This window comes from Diadema setosum, chromosome 5 (assembly GCF_964275005.1).
Source record: "Diadema setosum chromosome 5, eeDiaSeto1, whole genome shotgun sequence".
Taxonomy (NCBI): Eukaryota; Metazoa; Echinodermata; class Echinoidea; order Diadematoida; family Diadematidae; genus Diadema; species Diadema setosum.
The window spans coordinates 20601693-20621704 of NC_092689.1; the positions used below are offsets into that span (position 1 = coordinate 20601693).

Genomic DNA, 20012 nt, shown 5'->3' on the forward strand with positions numbered 1-20012 from the left:
TGGCACCTAGCCATCGTGGGATTTTTATTGTTTCCTTGGTAAACTTGGTGTTCACTTTTGACCGCGCGTTATTGATTTGTGTTATTTTTATCTTGAATCACGCACTGTGCTCTGTATCCACATGGAGCACACACAGCCAGTTAGGCTACTACTCGACTCACCTATAGGCAGCTAACGGCGAGCAGAAAATGGCAGACAGTTTTTCTGCTACCGCTACTTTTTACTGCCAAAATAGGCAAATGCTTGGCTTTGTCACCACAGAACATTATTCAGACACACATCGTATTGGAATATAAACAAACTTTCTTCGATATCGATGAGCACTGGTGTGGCATCACAATGCAATAGGGCTTCTTCAAGTACTGAGTAAGTGTTCGACAAATGTTGAAATCGTGACATCGCTATACAGTCGTTAGTTTTGGGCTTGCGTGTTGCATGATTTCATGAGTTTGTTGAAGGGAAAATGTGGAGAAAGAAGGTGGCTTCAAAATTGTTTGCCAGCCCGATTCGGGCAAGCATTTTTTCTCCTTGTTTCAGAACACTTGTACGACTTTGATTTTTACTTGCCCGAGCAATCAGGAAGTGCTTATGTCCTCCCAGCTATAGACCTTACCATAGATAGGACTTCACAAACTGAGCATTCAAGCGTGTCCGACCGGTTTGAAGTCAGTAACTATGGCAGGTGCAATGGCGTGATAGCTATCGTAGCAGATGCAATCACGGAAGTTTTACGAGCGTGTGCGCACTGGTGAAGCATAATGTGATAACTTGCGAAAACACCAAACCTTGTCGGTGTGGAACATGAGTGCAAAGGGGATGTGAAGATTCCACTCCTTCTCTTCCCACCTCCCTGATCAGTGTAAGTAGCTTCCTAGCCGCAATCACATCATAATGGACTTTTTTTAATTTTTACTGTCCATATTCTAAATCCACTAAGATACCTACTTAAAGCACATGTTTTCTTCAAAAACAAGATAGCTGAGCATAGTGTTCTGGCTGAACATTTTCCTCACCTGTCCGTCCTACATGTTTGATATGGCAAAAAATTTGCAATTGTTTCTTGACTGTCTGTCAACACAGAAATACAAAATAACAAACTGATAACTTATCACAAACATGCACTGAATACCACAGTACCATACTGCCACTGAATGATATATTTACAACAAATTGTAATATGATATGATGATACAGATTCAAACATCAAGTAGGATATATATGATGTATGCACTTTGGTAGTTGATGACTTAAAGTTAAAGGTAGGGGATACCTTTTACAGACCTCCCAAAATGCAGCAAACATTAAATATGAACCTCAGGGGACTTGTTTAGGCCACTGCTGAGAAATTTGGAAGTCAACAGTTATCTACAATTTGAATAATGCACAAAACTCAACTACTCAGTAGTTCTGTGTGTCAGCCACACTTAAGCCTTTTTGTTGTAGTCTTCTGTATCTTTTATCTATAAACACAAATCTAAAAGTATAAGAGCTGATGTAATAACATATAGAGTGTGTGGCAAGAATGATATAGAAATGTTTGTAAGTTTTGATGAACTTTCTTTACAAAATATACATGATGGACACACATGCAGTGCATGGGTCTGCAAAGGTAGCCTAGTAATGTACTGGAATTTACGGTGAGCCCCCCAAAAAATTCAATTCAAAATCTAACGGTCAATAAAAATGTACTAAATGTTACCTTCCACTTTCAATACTTTATGGGAGTTTCTAAAATGATATTCTCTTCAACATACCACGTATTTATACATCTCTTCATTTAAGGCATGCAAATGGGATTCCCTACCTTTAAAAGTGTATCTCGGAAGTGGGAAAAGTTAGTGTACGGTAACAAATGTTGTTTGGAGAATGATAGTATGGCATACTTGATAATCTGAGTACACTACAACACTGACAGGTAGAGCATATGAGAGATAGCTACAATACCTCCTCTGTTAGACCTTCAGGCAACCCAGCTGAGGTATTCAAATCAGAGCTCTTCTCTGATTGGCTGTTTTCGGAGCCAAGCATGGTAACCTGCAAACCAAAAAGTGTATGAAATTAAAGGGGTAAGAATTCATACTGAGCGACATTTGAAGCCCAAGTTTAAATGTGCTGCTCATAAACAGTAAAGACATGCCAAATGAGTCTAACATGAGGCCTGGGAAAGAATTGATTTGGTCATTGTGATGCCACTTCATGTTCAAGTTGACATAGTAGAATCAAACTAGAAATGTCACTGTGTGACTGGTAGCCCCCGCCACATTGCATTATTCTCCCACAGGTCTGTTGTACACCTTGACAGTGTGAGATGAGATTCACCTGATTGGTAAAAAATTGAAATAACATGTTTGACAGCTTGATGACACATTCCAAATGTGTTTAATGTTATACATTCCTTGAAACAGATCTCATTTCGATGATGGCTAAAGTGTTTCAGAGAGCAAGTATTTGGGAATTTGTCCATTTTCACTTGATTTTTTACCCTTGACCTCTGACCCCACATTTTTCTTCAAATACCGGTAATCAATAACTGGTAACATCTAATTTTCATGACAATGTTTTGAGCTATTTTCAAAATATGGGGGAAAAATGGTGACATTTTGTCACTAACATTTTATCACTATCATTTTACCTTTGATCCCATGGCCCAAATTTTTCCATGTGACCATGCATCACAACAACAAAAGGTTGCACACCCTGATTTTGCATGAGCATTCAAAATAGTTGAAACAGGTTAGTCTAGGTAATCTTTTAATTTGTACATTTTCTGGAACAAAAAAATTCTTCTACATAATTCCAAAGTGAGGGATCATAAAGCAAATGGGAAATTGTGTGAGTTTTTTTTTTTTTCAGTTTCTAAGAACATTTAAAAAAGAGGAAAAGAAAAGCATGATTAGGTATGGTTTACAGGCCCCTTTTTATTATCTACAAACCCTTCCAACACTCTTCAGTTCTAACTCTAATAATTTTTTGAAAAGATAATGCCACTGGCTCGAGAGTTAACTTCAATCTTGTACAGAATGTGCTAATAGAATATGCAAATCTTAGCCCAATCTGATAATCCCTTCATTGTGGTTGCGAGAGTTTCACATCCTGTTTCCCCCCCCCCCCCCCACTCTGTGCAGCGCACAGCTTGATGAGATTATGTGCTTGAATGGATCTTTGACCCCATTATAAAAAAAAAATCTCAAAAGAATCAGGCACAACATGCATATGTACTAAGTTTCATGTGAATATAATGAGCCTTTTCCAAGATATGGAAAAAAAAGTTAAATTCTAGCTGACTGTTGACCCCATGGCCCAAAAATTTCCATTGTGAACCTTTACTTGGTAATACAAAAATATGTACATGTCTATTGTGTATTGTCTATTGTCTATAATTATATTGTCTATATGTCTATTGTTTTCCCCATTTATCATCAGATATTAAGCTCTAAATCCTGAAATAAAGCTTCAAATGGGTTTTTTTTTTTTTTGGGGGGGGGTCTGAATATTCTTCAGAATACTAGTACTACAAACAAATTTACAGGGAAAAATTGATGTATCAAAATGAATTTCTTATGTATTTCTTCGTTTTTTTTATTCATGTCTTTTTTCATTGTTTTTTTATCTAGAATACTTGATGATAACCAAAAGGGATGTTATAAAAAAATTTATTTGACAACACTTCTTGTAAAACCTATGCATTGTACACACAACAGTCATTGGAAACTGTCGTTTTCAGAGACATTGGTCATGAAAATATGCTATGTCTTGGCAGGCATACCCCAGATTTTTTGTGAATAGGATCTAAACATGTGCACAAGATGTGAAAGAAAAAAGGTCTGAAATTTGGGCAAAAAAAAAAAATAGAAGAGTGAGTTTGCATTTTAAAAGTATCATGAATGATATAATGATATCAAAAGGGGCTTATTACCCTTCCCCCCCCCACATACTTGTAGGGTTACCAAAAGAAAACTAGCTTGCAAATGCTGTTTCAACCAACATCAATATTGGTAGACTCTCTGATTCCCATATGCAAAAATATTCTTAGGAAAAAAACAAATATGACATCACAATATCAACTGTTTCTTCATACTACAACACACTTTACTGGACTCACATTGTTCTGTCTGATTCCTCTACAACTGTCTTTATATGATGACTTTGATAAGGATGTTTGTAACAAGCTACACTTGACCTTTGACTCATGACTTCTGAAAACGATATCTAACCGTGATTAAACATATGCATGTACTGTGCTCATTCCATGAGTACAGTACATGCTTGAAGTCAGTGGAGTTTCTAGCATAGTCTCACACATGGCAGTAGTGAACTTCAACTTTGATTTCGCCCAGAATTTTGACCAGTAGTATGACACCAATGGATGTCTAATAACATACATAAAGTTTACCTTTCAATCAAATCTCCTGAAAATGAAACAAGAGTAACAAATCTTTACATACTCACTTACATAGTTCATACACATTACGGTTACCTTTCTTCTCAGCAAGGCAATGTAGATGGTGAGAGCATGCTCTTCGATTGTACCATGAATTACGTCTGCAGGGCTGACAAGAAATGATCAAGGTGATAGATATGAATATATATATAATCTGTTGGAATAAAGTCAAATAAAGAATGCTTTGGATTAATATTCCAACTGATCTACAATGTGTTTCATGGAGCATGAACTTCAACAGACGTAATGCACAAAATTTCAAAACTGTTAATGAAGCAAACCTATTCTCTTTTGAAAAATTGAAGATTGTGCTGTTATCAGCTTTCATGAGCATATTTCTCCTAAAATTACATGGTTGTAGAAGAGAAATGATCAACAATCGATAACTTACTGTAACAGTAATTGAAAGACAAAATTCTACTCCAACTTTACATGTTGAAACTAGAAATGTCACTGTATCAACTGGTATACCTCCGGTATATCGCATTATTCTTCCAATAAGTCCACAGTCTATCTTGCCAATGTGAGATGACAGTTACACACTATTAGCAAAAATCATTATCTGGTAGTATCTCACCCTTTTTTCCTGAGAATATTTTGAGCTAATGTCAAAATACAGAAAAAATATATTGAAATTTTAGCATTTTCACTTGACCTTTGACCCCATGACCTAAATCTTTCCCTTCAGAATCAGTGAACTAAATGTATACACCAAGTTTGTTTATGTGGATATATTAGGTCTTTTCCAAGGTATGAAGAAAATAGTGTAATTCTAGCATTAGATTGTGTGATTAGCATTTAACCTGACCTTTGACTCAATGATTCAAAACAGCAAAAGTTTCATGAAGATGCCTTTAGCCATGGACGAAAAATGTGGAATTTTAGCATTTTTACTCGACTTTTGACATTTGAACCCATGGCCTAAAACTCTCCCTAGAGAATCTTCATCTGGAAATACCATGCACACACTAAGTTTCATGAAAACACCTTCATGCACTGTTTTGACTGATTGATTGTATGGATATGGGGGGGGGGGGGAATAGGGAAATTTTAGAATTTGACCTTGACCTTATGATCTTTCACTTTGTGCGTGTGCACTCAAGGGTTGATGGGAACAGCTTTGTCCATTCATACATACACACAATGTACATATGCCATGTAAACACGTTAAGTGCCACCTCCATTTTTTTTTTTTTTTTTTTTTTTCAAATCGTGTAATATCCATGCAGCCAATTATAGCACATGCGTATTTCGTTTCCCCAAGATGTTCATGTGGACTGCAGCTTCCATTCTTCCTTAGTCTGTGATCTCGGGTATGATTTGTGTCTGTATGTGTGTGTGTGTGTGTGTGTGCATGTGTGTGTGTCTGTGTGTGTAAGAAGGAATATGCATTTCAGGTGTGGCCGTGTATGTTATGTCAATCGTGACGGGATGTACACTGTCCTCTTGAGTTTCTGTTTGTGTAGGTCCTATGTACGGTGTGACTGTATATGTGTGTGTGTGTGTGTGTGCATGTATCTGCAGGGATGTGCCTGTGTGCATATGTGACCCGCGACAACAGTTTCAGGCAAAAGTCGCCAGAGCAAATTCCCTAATAGGCGGGGTACAAAGATTTTTAACCAGTATTTTTGTCGATTTTGGGTTTTTGCAGAAATTGAATCTTTGATATGTTTTCTACATCTACACTAAATTTCACAGCATATCACTAAGTTTTTCCTAACGAAAATGGAATTTTAAACACCCTATGTTGGATCGCACTTGTCAGTTTCGATCTTCTTTTGAACGCCGCGCCACTATGTCCAGTGTTGCTACGGCGCGGCATTCGCGTGCGATTGGATAGTGCGTCGCACACATTTACATAGTTCGGCTTTCGGAGATACGCCTCGCAGCGTGTCGGAAATGTTTTGTCCACGCATGCATGCTCCATTGTTGTTGATACAATAGATACCAGTACGCTTGGTCTTTAGTGTATGCTCTTTGTTTGGCTTTCTATCAGAGCTTTTCTACCGCAATGTTCGACAACGGAAGTGAAACAAAAAGTGAACGGCACCACTAGGCAGCACAAACTTAACATGAAAATAGATACGAAAGGGAACATGGTTTAAGCGTATCAGAGTGGCAAATTGCCACACAAATCGTGCAACATACGATCGGAAACTGACTTCTTAATTGTGCTTGTAGTAAATATGACAGCAGGTTGACTCAAAAAGACAGTAGAAAAGAGAAGAGTGGTCATAAATGACCAGTAAACGTCAAAATTGCACCAAACTGAGTAAAGTTGTGTTTGTTTGTTTGTTTGCCTGCTTGCTTGCTTACCGTACAATGCCACAAATGCATGGCTTGGAAAAAAAAAAAAACCAGAACAACAGGAAGCGTGATCCTTTTCATCTTTCTGCCTTCGGAAGGGTCCCAGTGATGAAATTTACAAGACAAATCAACCGCTATGAAAACGTGATTTGTAAAGATGTTGATACGAATGTGCCACCTGCTCTCGTGACGTATACACACACGCATAGCGTGTGGATTCCATTGAGTAATACGTGCACCATACACACGTAACTAGCAGATTGTAATTATCGTATCCGCCGTCTTGAAAGACGTACTTGTAAACAAACCCGAGCGAAACGCATTGTGCATTCGGCTCCATAACGCTGAGTTCCGAGGAAGGTGCCCGGGAAATTTGACTCTCTCAGTGAGCCAATCAGAAGCCGCTGTGGTTGCTAGAGGCGGAGCTTAATCTCGATTGGCACCATTGTACGGATGGGTGATTCTCACCTCGCATCGCCGCTGGGCATTGTCTTCAAGCATGAGGGGAATCTTCAAAGCCCGTTTTCTCACAATTTTGTCAGGCTAACAAATCAAAAAGTGCATTATATTTCGCTTTATATGACCACTTACAGTACCGGAGAATACAAGTGTTTTATATCAATGTAAAGCTTAGGAAATGGGCAATGTGATTCATGAAAAAATGAATTTTCAAAATTCCCGACTTTTGCCTGAAACCGTTGTCACCGGTCACATATGATCAGCGGGTGTGTGACATCATTACAGGTACGCTACATTACACTACTCTCCTCTGATTTTTTATGTGTAGTTACAATGTGACAGGTTATGTGTGTGTGTGTAGATTTCTGTGTGTGTGTGCGTGTGAGTGTGTATTTTTTTGTGGTTGTTGCTTGCCTGCACCTGTGTGTATGTGTGAGTGTGGGGGTATGTAAAGGGTATGCAAAGGATGTATGTTCTTTATTTGGAAGATAAATTTACTCAATGTTGCTGGATAATTTTACAAGTATTTTATAAGTCAGTAAAATGAAAATGCTGACAAGATAACTGAGAAAGGGACAAATTGACATATGAATGCAATAACATGATTTTGAAATAAATGTAAATACTAGGGAATGTCAATCATTCTCTTCATTAATGTAATATTTTAATGTGTTCAGGAAAATGGTACAGGTTAATGAAGCACGGATTTCACATTTCCTTATCTCCATTCTTGATTTGTAAATACAGTCAATCATAATGAATAGTAAACTGGTAATTATTTATTGTTTACTTTATTATGAGTATATGATTGTATAATTGTATATTGAGAACTGTACTTCATGTATATTTGTATTTATGTATGTATGTATGCACGTAGATATCCCTATTTGTATAAATGCCAACAGAAAGAATTTCCTATATTGGACAATAAAATCAAATCTTAATCTGATCTGAATCTGAAGTTTCATTTAGATACGTCACACACTTCTTACCTTTTGTCGTCCACAAAATTGACTATAGACGAATGGATATACAACTCGAAAGGCATAAGAATGTTCAAATGAATCTTTAGATATATCTAGAAATTCCTGATGAATTAAACAATGCAGCCAAGAAAATGCCTGGCTGCTTGTCTGTTCTCGACTTCGGTGTGAGAATGACTACATCAAATCAGTTTCAGTTTCAATGTATATTCTAAAAACACTTGAGTGTCTAGTTCTGGCTATTCATCACAAACAGACACACACACACACACACACACACACACACACACACAAACCTTTGAACACAGTAAATCCTATCCTCTGGGCTTCACACACTCACTGGTAACAAATCTCAAACTTGAGAAGAGCTATAAAATCAACACGCAAAAATGAGTATCATCACTTTTAAAAGAAGAAATTATGATTTCTCCTTACCATGAAATAAAACCTAAAGGTACTCAGCAGGAGTGAACATTTACAGAATGTAGACATTGGAGGCAAGGGTGAAATATATGTACATGCAGCATAATTGCACATACCGGTAGTTAAAATTGCAATGTTTAGACCTGGCTGAGGGTGGCACATCTAACAAGCTGTTAAGAGCTGTGATGGGCATTTGGCCAACTGTGTATTATGCATAGTTAGAATACGCTTCCATAGACTGACCATATCGTGTAAGGCAAACACACAAATTTTATGTATAAGAAGGCAACAAAGCATAGCATTTGTCTGTGTTGATCTAATTACATGAGCTATGTGAGTGTGTTGACTGTTTCATGAGGCTCTTTTTCAAGAGCAAGTTGCATGAAGTATGTGCAAATGATTTGAGAGGTTAAAGAAAAGTGATTAAAGTCTGTGTACGTTACAATATAATTTGCCTGGCAGTAAGTATGAATGGTGCTTAACCAAGAGGCAAACATAATACTTGGTTTATAAACCATATTATTTATTGTTCAGGCTTGTTCCAGATGAACAGTTGTAACAAGAGTGTGAAGACACAATATGATCTTTTAAGAATGTCTCAGTAATATTTTTAAATCAAGGGATAATAACCATCCTACATCTGCAGCCTTAAAGTGTACCAATACCCTGAGTGTAATGATTGCCATATTTGTAGAATATATATTTGCGACATGCCCTCTGCATAATATTAGAATTCTTAGTCACTCCAAACATTCTTTTTGTGTGTATTCTAGCTGTACACAAATTTGATTTCCAGGGCATTGGTACACTTTTAATAGATTTCACATTCAGGCTGCTAGTGCCAACGGCAATCTGTAATCCCTCCGAGCTGAATTAGATGGAGCTGCAACAAGCCCGTGTTATGATAGGAACAATCCTTGTAAGTTATTTTTCTTTACCCGACGCAGAAGTCAAGTATCACCCAGGATGATGTTTTTTTCCTCAGTCCTGTCAAGATTGACTTACACCAAGTTGACTGTATTTTGGATCTTTCCATAACTTACAATCTCAAGCATTTATTCAAGACCAGCCCATAGTCTTCATACCTGAGAAGTGACTTTGCAATGCCAAAATTATCTTCCGCTGCTATTAAGGCACTGGTGAGCTTGTTCACATAAGTCTCCTGAAAATGAAATGAGAATAATAACTATACACACTCACAAAAAGCTATAAAGAACAAACAAACATATAACTGTATATGGAGAAGGAGAAACACACACAAATACATACACAGAAAGTAACAGCAAAATTCAAAAATGCTCCAATACAGCCCTGACCAAATAATAAGATACTACAGCACATGCACTTCCTATATAACATTTTGCATTGTTAAACACTATAAAAGTACAGCATCACTTTATGCGATGTTACGAATGTAAAGACAATAATCTAATATTAAACCTGAACTTTAAATCAGTAAAGGCAAACAAGGCAACCTACACTGTACATGTATCATTTCACAAGGATCTTACCGTACTGCTGTTGGAGTAGGAGCAAAAAAGACCAATGAGCTCAGCTAGTTTGTTGTTTTTCTCAAAGCTGCAGAAAATAATGATGGATGAAAACAGCTCTAGGAATCGGTCATTATTAAATGTTTTTACATACAGTTGTACTCGGATAATGGTTGCAAAATCATAGTATTACCATATGTACTGCTGGCAAACTGTCATACAACTTCAGGTAAAGAAATTCATAGTAAACAAGAAAGGCACTGTCAATGGTTGCCTTGGCAGGTATTAAAATGCAACAAAAGACATGTTGGGTTGGTAGGGTAGGTGGGTGAAAACCAATTTCTCTCTGTTTTGAAGGGAAAAAAGTAAAACATTGGTTTCCAATTGAACAGGCTAATCAGTCACTGACAGGTGGTAGCCAAAGTAATAATATGGTCTTATCTATCAATGGCAGCTTCTTCAGTGATATATTTTAGACTGCTCAAGTACACTCCCATTATAATAAAATCCTTGGGGCTGGCAGTTTTCCCTCATTATGACGAAATTTCATTAAAACTGAGCAAACAGAGTACAAATACACAAACCATGCACATACTGACTATTGTTTATTGAATACTCATAATACACTGAAAAGTTATGCCAAATGGGCTGCTATCTCATTAACATCGTTTAACATGTTACATTTTAAGAAAGCATAAGAAAAGTTGTTCCCACTTTAACACTTGGTTTGAAACACATGTATAAAAAGTGATGGTTTAGGATTAAGTTGCAGTTTGTCATTCCAAAGTTCATTACCACTAAATTTCATTATCACGAAGGCTCCCTATTCCAAAGGTTCACCATTCATAGGATTCATTATTCCGAAGGTTCGTTAATCCGAAAGTGAAATAAAGTGAGTTACTCTGAAGCTTTGTTCTTCTGAAGATTCATTATTCTGAAAGTTAGCAATTCCGGAAGTGAGATAAGGTTGTTGATCCCAAAATGAAACACGATTTGTTATTCTGAAGGTTCTTGTTCCAAAGGTTTGTTAATTCAAAAAAAGAATGAAATGAGGAATGGTAATCCAAAGGTTTGTTAATCAAAAAATGAGAAAGGTTTGTAATTGTGAAGGCTAACTTACACAGAGATTATATAGGGTTTGTAATTCCTACGTTTTGTTCCTGAACTCACTTTTTTTTCTCTCTGTCTTTAAGATTATCAAAACCTTATTTCATGTTCTGATTAATGAACATAAGGAGAAACAAAGATTACTATCATTTTCGGATCAACAGACATTCGTAATAAGAACCTTATTTCATTGTTGGATTAATGAACCTTATGGATAACAAACCTTTGGAATAACACAACAATGTTTGTAATGACCAACCCTATTTCATTTTGGCATTAACAAACATCTAGATACTGTAAAACACGATATATTCGCGGCATGAATTTTTCGCGAATTGGAGCCGACGGCCTTTTTTGCGGCATGAAATTTTCGCGAACTGCCACTGGCATTCAATCATTTAATAGTGTAGACAAGAGCTTTCGCGTGCATTTTAATTTCGCGAATCTTCGCGCTTGCGAAATTCGCGAAATTAAAATGCACACGAACATTCCTCGTTTTACAGTATATCAGAATCTGTGTGTTTGGTGATAATAAACTTTCAAAATAACAAACCCTATTTCACTTTGGATGAACGTATCAAAATATTAAGTTCTCCTCAGAAAGAGTGCATGAAACATGGAGTGAATGCAAAATGATTTGATGCGTCTGCCCATGCAGATGCTCAGTAAATGTTAGCTCTACACTATTTTTTTTTTTTTTTTTGCAAGCGATCCGCATTTCATTGTCAATTTTGCACAGAAAAGATTTCATTATAACAAAAATTCTAGCTATGACCATGTTCGTTATAAGCAAATTTTGAATCACAGAGTGACATTAATGTCAATAATTTTGGGACCTGAACTTTTACTTCATTATAATGAAATTTCATTATACCCTTGTTCACTGTCACAGGAGTGCACTGTATACCAGAGGGCCCTGTCACTGTTACAAAATACCAGAGCATTTATAACTAGACACCTATCTTTAGACCCCAGTCTATAGGGACATCATACATGTCTATGTAAAACAATGTAATTCAAGGATGTAGGCATTTAGCAGGATTCAATTTCAGTTCAGCTGGAGAGCCAAGAATCTTACTCACTACACAACAGTGCCACTTCATCACAAGAGTGATTGCTACACGTAAAGATCATAGCTATCATTGAAAGTTGAAATGGGGAACAAAATAGTGAACAGTTAAGGGTGCAATGGTACTTGATTTTCAAATGTCAGTGTGATGAGAAATCGGCCCACTGGGTAGCAAAAATATTTCAAAGCATTGTACTGAGAAAACGAGTCAAAAGTAATGTAAATGGTAATTCCTAATCATTTTTCCTGAGCATTATAATCTCACCATTGAGTCAAACTCTTCCCCACATCCAATGCATTTTCTCCTAGCTGACTTGTACACCACTGAAGTAGCAGCTTCTTTCCATTCCTTACTGTCTTCTGCTGGACTGGTGTGTCTGTACAATAAAATATATGTCAATTAAGTTTTCAACAAGGTAAAATTCAAACATCCATGTTTATTACGAAAAGAATCAGCAGAGTACATGTACTCTTGATGAAATAGGGTAATATGATTAATCAACAAAAACTGCAGACATAAGTTTTCCAATATAAAGTTTGTGTCCACATGAAAATGTGCCACTGAATTTCCACTGAAGCCATTCGTTTTTAATGTCAGGAATTGCAGTTCTTTTCCCAACCGTGACATCAAAACCTTAGAAATTCATAACTTTTGAATTGATTGTCCTCAAAATTACTGATGTGCTCAACTCATATTGAGCACTGCATTCACTCAATCAGCACATACATTTGGGTTTTATTTCTCTTTAAATCATCGGTCTGTACTTTATGCTGATTTACAATTCATGTATTCTACCACCCTTTCACCACCCCCCCCCCCTTTTTTTTTTTTTTTTTGACTGGCACAGTCAAGTATTGTGTCCAGTGTCTAACTGAAGTGGCTGCAAGACTGGGACGCCTCCTGCAGGCTCATTTACTATCTATGTACTGAGAGACCCTCCTAGCCAGCTATATTTACATTCATATGCAATATGAGGATGTCCCATATGTGACGTTTTTTCATTGCCTTACCAATCATAGGTCTTTTTCTTTCTTTTCTTTCTTGCTTCAAATGGTAATTGATTTCTTCAATCAATAAATTAGAACTTCCTAGAATAGTACAGCATTAACTTTAATAATTCTACAAAAAAAAAACCTCTAAAAAGTCCTCAATTTATCATGGCATCTGATGACAAGCCATAATTTAATTCACATAATTAATTGCAAAATGCTTAAGCTTTCATACCAAGTCCAAGTCAAACATCCAATTGAACAGATGCGCTTATAAGTTTGAGTTCAGGAAAGTTCAGTAATGCTAAATTTGTTATACATACTGAATTACTCCATAGTACAAGCACTGCATGGGTAAATGTATTTCCTTATGTAATTTGTGTTTCATGAGTGGATACACACAGTATCATGAAAGAACACACCATTCTCATAGGTCAGGTGGAATATCATGAATGATAATGTTAGATGGTTTTTAGAACAGAAATTCAATGAACATAACTCTACAATCTCAAGTGCATGAAAACAATAGACTTCAATTTGGCATTACTACAAATATTATGTGCTTAGATACTAGTATTCCTTTTTAGTTACTACGCAACATTTCTCTGAAGCTGCAAACTGTACTTACCACGAGAATGAATGGTGAAATGAAGAATGATAGCCCAGATGACATCCAGAATGCATTTTAGTTCACCATTCAGCATTCCTAATGTTTAGAGAAATTTAGAGTTTTAAAGTAAAGCTAGATATAAGGTTCAAACACAATGACCCCTATGAATGTTTTTGATTTTTTCTATGTGGTTTATAAAGCCCTTTTCTCATAACCTCGTTTGCTCTGAATGACTGACAATTATTACATCAGAGTGTAAACTTAAAAGTGCTACTAAACCTGAAATTTAAGTATACATCTACCTTTAAGTTGGACTTTCATGAACAGAGTGAAATAAAACGGACTGGGATAAATTCCATTAGCACCAGACCCCCATCGCCCCCCCCCCCCCCAAAAAAAAAAAAAAATGAATAAATAAATAAAAAAATAAATGAAATAAATAATAAATAAGTTTCAGGATTTCACAGTTTTATAGTTTGGTTAAAATCATAGCAAATAAGGGGTGATGATGTCATTACATAATATGTTTGGGATTGTCATAAACATGAATCCTCATTCAAATTTATTTTCTAAATATCTTCAAATGATCATGCATATCAAAATAAAGTACTCTTTTGAACAAGCCCATGGGAGTATTGTGAGGTGCTGATGATTTACTTTTACTCCCTTTCATCTAAGTCAACTACATGCAGCATAGTGCCTAAAACTGCTTTGTATCAAAGAGAAGGCTGTTTTTCATTGAAACACTGAAAAAAAAAAAAACTGATGAGGTGATTTAATCACTATACAGTACTTTCAGAGAAGCCTTAATAATGTGTTATCAGTTTGTGTCATATTAAGTAACATAACTTTGCTGATGCACTTTTTCCCTTTTTAATACATATTTCTAGTGCTACTTATGTTTTCTCATAGAAATTATGATGTAGATGATGGCACATCATCAAGTATTCTCACTTTTATCTGGTTTCAGATATAATCTTCATCCACGAGTCTACACTGGCACAGGATGAACCTGAAATTACATTGTATCATTCCTTTTCCTCACAGATAATTCAAGTATTTGAAATACTTCTAGCCAGTACAATCATCAGTATGCAGTTAAAGAGATGACGCAGTTTCAGTGCTGCCCTAAAACAACATAATTGCCTACACAATATTTTGGGTTATGAGCAAATTCAAGGTTGCAAAAATTTTACTGTTTACACCATTCGGCAAAAATAAAAAAATTATTTTTAACATTGCAAATCAAAAGATTGTTAGACTGTGGGTATCTGCAACACGTATGACTAGATCACTGATCCTTCTACATCTAATTCTATTGTACAACTGAAACCAAATCTTTACTCTTGCTCTCCCACCTGTGGCTGTTACTTTTAATCGCACTCCCAGTCCAAGCAGGTAGTCCAATATAGTTTGGACTCGGTCCAGAGATGAGACCTCATCGTCATTGCCATCCTGCCATCAAAAACAGGACAAAATTGGGGAAAAAATTAATCAACACTAAATGGAAAATGAACAGAGATGATTGGAATTCAGATGCATAGTCTGTTATCATACTTGGCACTAATGTATTCATTTCTGCTGTATGAGAATTAAAAAGAACAAGAGACCCGGGGGTCACACGCTCACCCGAGTATCGCAAGTTCACCTTCCATCCATACAGGAAGGGGGGGGGGTGGGACCCCTGGGGCCCCCAGGTGGGGGGGCATGGTGCCCATTTGATGGAATTGAGATTCTATCCCCCTAGGAATGCTATCTGCCAAGTTTGGTGAAAATTTGTGATAGGGTTTTCAAGAAAAAGATGAAAATTTACAATTTCGGTCCAAATTTAGGCCCCCTGGGTCCCCCAGGTGGGGCATGGTGCCCATTTGATGGAATTGAGATTCTTTCCCCCTAGGGATGCTACCTGTCAAGTTTGGTGAAAATTTGTGATGGGGTTTTCAAGAAAAAGATGAAAATTTACAATTTTGGTCCAAATTTAGGCCTCCTGGGGCCCCCAGGTGGGGCATGGTGCCCATTTGATGGGAATGAGATTCTTTCCCCCTAGGGATGCTACCTGCCAACTTTGGTGAAAATTCATAATGGCATTTTCAAGAAAACGATGAAAATGTACAATTTGGGCCCCAGTAGGACCCCTCCCCACCCCCCTCCTCTGGGTCCCAAGAGGGGCACCCCTGATTCCGCCATGAACAAACTTGAAACTACAGTCATCAATGTACTAATTCATAGTATTAACTTAGCTCCAACACTTCTGGTTCTAGAGAAGAAGATTTTTTAAGATTCCTTAATTTGGGGAGGGGAAGTTTGGGCCCCTCTGGGGGCCCCCCGGGTGGGGTATGGTGCCCACTTGAACAAATTGAGATCCTATCCCCCTAGGGATGCTACATGCCAAGATTGGTGAAAATCAGTCAAGGGGTTCTCAAGAAGAAGATGAAAATGTAAAAAGTTTGCGCACGACGCACGACGGAGGCCGGACGAAGAACGATCGCAATAGCTCACTTGAGCCTTCGCCTCAGGTGAGCTAAAAAGAGAAAAATTTAAATGAATTTGCCCTATAATTGTTGCTGTCTGCTCTCTAATTGGTGTCAATCAGAGAATCCTCAATGGCATAACATTAAAATATGCACAGAAAGCAACGAGTATGTATTGGATATTGAGGTTCAGGTCTGGTATAATACCAGATTAAGACAGTAACATTAGGGGCCCGTTGCATAAAAGTTACTATTATGGTAACTTTGCCATCCAATGGTAACTTCCATGGAATTCTTGATTTTGATTGGCTGTTGAGTATTGTTGCCATGGTAGTTACCATTGGATGGCAAAGTTGCCATAATAGTAACTTTAAATGCAACAGGCCCCAGGGTTCGTACGAATTTGTTTGAAAGCAAAATCACTACTCAATGATGAAAATATACAATGAAAATAGGATGTGGAAATACAATTCACATCTTTTACCTCAGAGGATGGGAAGAGCTGAGTATCTGTCAGAATGTGGATAAGGAGGGCAAATATCCGACCATCTTGGAATTCCTTCAGTTCATTGATGACAATGCCATGTTCACACAATAGGCTATTAGCCCAGTCAAGATACATCTACAATACACAAGGGAATAAATTATCCATTCATAGCAACTGCAAACCAGGTACTTCATGTCATACACAAGGACATAGGCTACAGAGGAATATCCATGACAAACTTGGAAACTCTAGTTACATTCAGACAAAAATCCTTAACCTCGAGGATAGCTAACCTCGAGCATAAGTTCTATGGGGCGCCAAGTGTCACACAGTCCATTTCGTTGATGAAATGGCCACTTCATCGCTGAAATGACTCATTTCTTAATGAAATCGACCGTTTAACACTTGGCACTCCATAGAACTTATCCTCAAGGTTAAGGATCACTGTCTGAACATAATATATGTCTTTGACTCCAGTAGATTAAAAAGAGTGGTGAGAAAATACACTGTAGACAATTCTGCTGACATGTTATGCATTACAAAATTCTTATTCCTGCCAACTGGAAAGCCTGCCCAGGGCTTGCTTTACATGGCAAAAAAAAAAATAAATAAATAAATAAATGAATTACATTGCGAATGTTCTGGTGTATGGTATCCCTTGTGACTGAGATATGGACACAACTTTAAATGAAGACAGCGATTGGTATCGAAGTGGCCCATTAAGGAAAGATTGAATACAATTTTAAGTAACGTATTTTGGGTCATGTATTATCTTCACACAGCAAAAGAGAACTATGAGAGAGAAAATTGAGATGGTATGAAACTATGAAGAATGATGTCATGTGGCAGGGAGAATATAGTTGGGATATTACATAACAATTTCATAAGCAATCTTAACTAGTTAAAGGGGAACTCCAGCTGATTTTCAGACTTTTACAGTGGAACAACAATACATTGGTTGTACTGAGTACAGACTTTCAGAAATCATAATGATTGAGATAAAAAATAAGAATGTTTTCAAAATTAATAACAAATAACGATGGACAAGGATGATGAAATACAATAGTAGTTTCGCCATAAGAATGCATGAGTGGCAGCTCAAAGAAGCAGAACAAAAGAAGAGATATTGACTCTGACGATCCCGACATGAGTGTGAAGTGCATGTGGGTAATTCCATGAAGTTGGGGCACAAAGTGTGACATTTTAGCATAACTCAATACTAATTATGCTATACTGTATTGTTTATAGGTTTTACATTTGTATTGAGACCATACATTTTCCTGGAAATTTTGTGCCATTCAGACTCAATTTTGATGAAGTTATTAAAACGATATGTAACGGTGTCCATGTAGCATCGTGATAGTTAAAATCTGGTCCTAAAAGACAAATTAATGCAATTAGCTTGACCAAAATTTGATATAATATGCATAATTACTAGATTAGTCAGATAGCTATCTTAACTCTCCTTTCCACAGTTTTACTTTTACAAGAAAATTACACAATGTGTCACTATGCTACGCGGTGTCCACCAAATGTCACAAAAAAGGACACCGCATAGCATCGTGACACATTTTGTAATTCTCTTTTAAAATTAAAACTGTGTACAGGAAATTTGAGATATTTAGCTATCTCATTCATATTTTGTAAATGTGCATATTGCATCAAATTTTGGTCAATTGCCATAATTTGTCTCTTAGGACCAAATTTTAAAATATCACGATGCTACATGGACACGTCACGATGCTACAGGACACTGTTACATATTGTTTAATAACTTCATCAAAATTGAGTCTTAATGGCACAAAATTTCCAGGAAAATGTGTGGCCTCAATGCAAATGTAAAGCCTACAAGCAATAAATGTATAGCATAATTAATATTGAGTTATGCTGAAATGTATTTTTTAAATATCACGATGCTACATGGACACTGCCCCAACTCCATGGAATGACCCATGTATACTCCTTTCAGTACTGTACTCCATGATCACAAATTTAACTGCTCGCGAAATTGTTGGAAAGTCCCGATTTTCAAAAATTTAGACTCACTAAATATATGGCGTATACATTATTTGGTTTAATAATATGTAGACATCAGAAGCTCATCACATGGGTTGTTTTACAACCTGGCATGAACTTCAAACCATTTCGTGTGATTTTAATGAAAATTTGCCATTGCCATGGCAATGCATTCTAAGGCCATCCTGACAAAAAAGGCATTTTGCTCATCTACCTACTGTATAGATGAAAGCAGTGACACCTGCTACAAAACTGAGGGAGTTGGGGCAATCCACATATTTTTGTAGAATTTGCATAAAAACTGCTATTGCCATGGCAACAGATTTCTTGACACATACACAAACTAGAAATGTCGCTACTGCAATTGGTATGCCTCCGCCATAATGCATGGTTCTCCTAATAGGTCTATACAATAGCTGTAGTACAATGTCTTGACAATGTGTGATGACAGTTTCACATAAATGGCAAAATATTAAAATGACAGATTTGCCACAAATGTGCCGACTGTTCACTTTCCTTGAACTAGGTTCAATTGGATAAATGATTAACATGTCAAAGTGCAGGTATATTTGGCGAATTGAGGATTTTTACTTGACTTTTGACCCTTTTATAAGTTTATGCATTGAGTAATTTTCAAGGTATGGAGAAAAAGTGTAATTTTAGTATTAAATGGTAAAATAAATATTATTATCTAGACCTGGCCTTTGACCTTTGACCTTCGACCTCAAAGTTCCAAAGAGAATCACTGTTAGGTAGAACTTGTGTAAATATGTAAGTTTCATGATGATACCTTGAGTTACTTTCGAGATATGGAGGAAGAAGTGCAATTTAGCATTTTTACTTGACCGTTGACCTTTTGACCTTTGACCTTTTGGCAAGAAACTTCCCACAGAATATATATTGGGTAATACATACATATATCAAGTTTAAAAAAAAAAACTAGAAATGTCGCTATGGCGACTGGTATGCCTCTGCCATAATGCATGATTCTCCCAATAGGTGTATAGTACAAATGTCTTCACAATGTGTGATTATTGAAATGACAGGTTTGTCAGAAATGTTTTGAATGTTCACTTTCCTTGAACTAGGTTTGCTATAATTGTCTAAGACCCCGTTTACACTGCCTGACCACTTTTAGGCCGCCCCCAGGGCCGGCCCA

The 20012-nt window shown here is 36.8% G+C and overlaps 1 protein-coding gene across 1 annotated transcript in view; it reads right to left on the bottom strand.

The window, feature by feature from the left end:
- LOC140229197 (uncharacterized) overlaps window positions 1–20012 on the bottom strand; it is a 43941-nt gene that overhangs the window by 17617 nt on the left and 6312 nt on the right. The window contains exons 2-9 of the mRNA XM_072309469.1: window positions 16835–16972; window positions 15238–15334; window positions 13898–13975; window positions 12545–12656; window positions 10125–10191; window positions 9699–9775; window positions 4478–4550; window positions 1945–2034 (exon numbers count right to left, since the gene is read on the bottom strand). Coding sequence (XP_072165570.1) covers window positions 1945–2034; window positions 4478–4550; window positions 9699–9775; window positions 10125–10191; window positions 12545–12656; window positions 13898–13975; window positions 15238–15334; window positions 16835–16972 — 732 coding nt within the window. The remainder of the gene's footprint in view (window positions 1–1944; window positions 2035–4477; window positions 4551–9698; window positions 9776–10124; window positions 10192–12544; window positions 12657–13897; window positions 13976–15237; window positions 15335–16834; window positions 16973–20012) is intronic.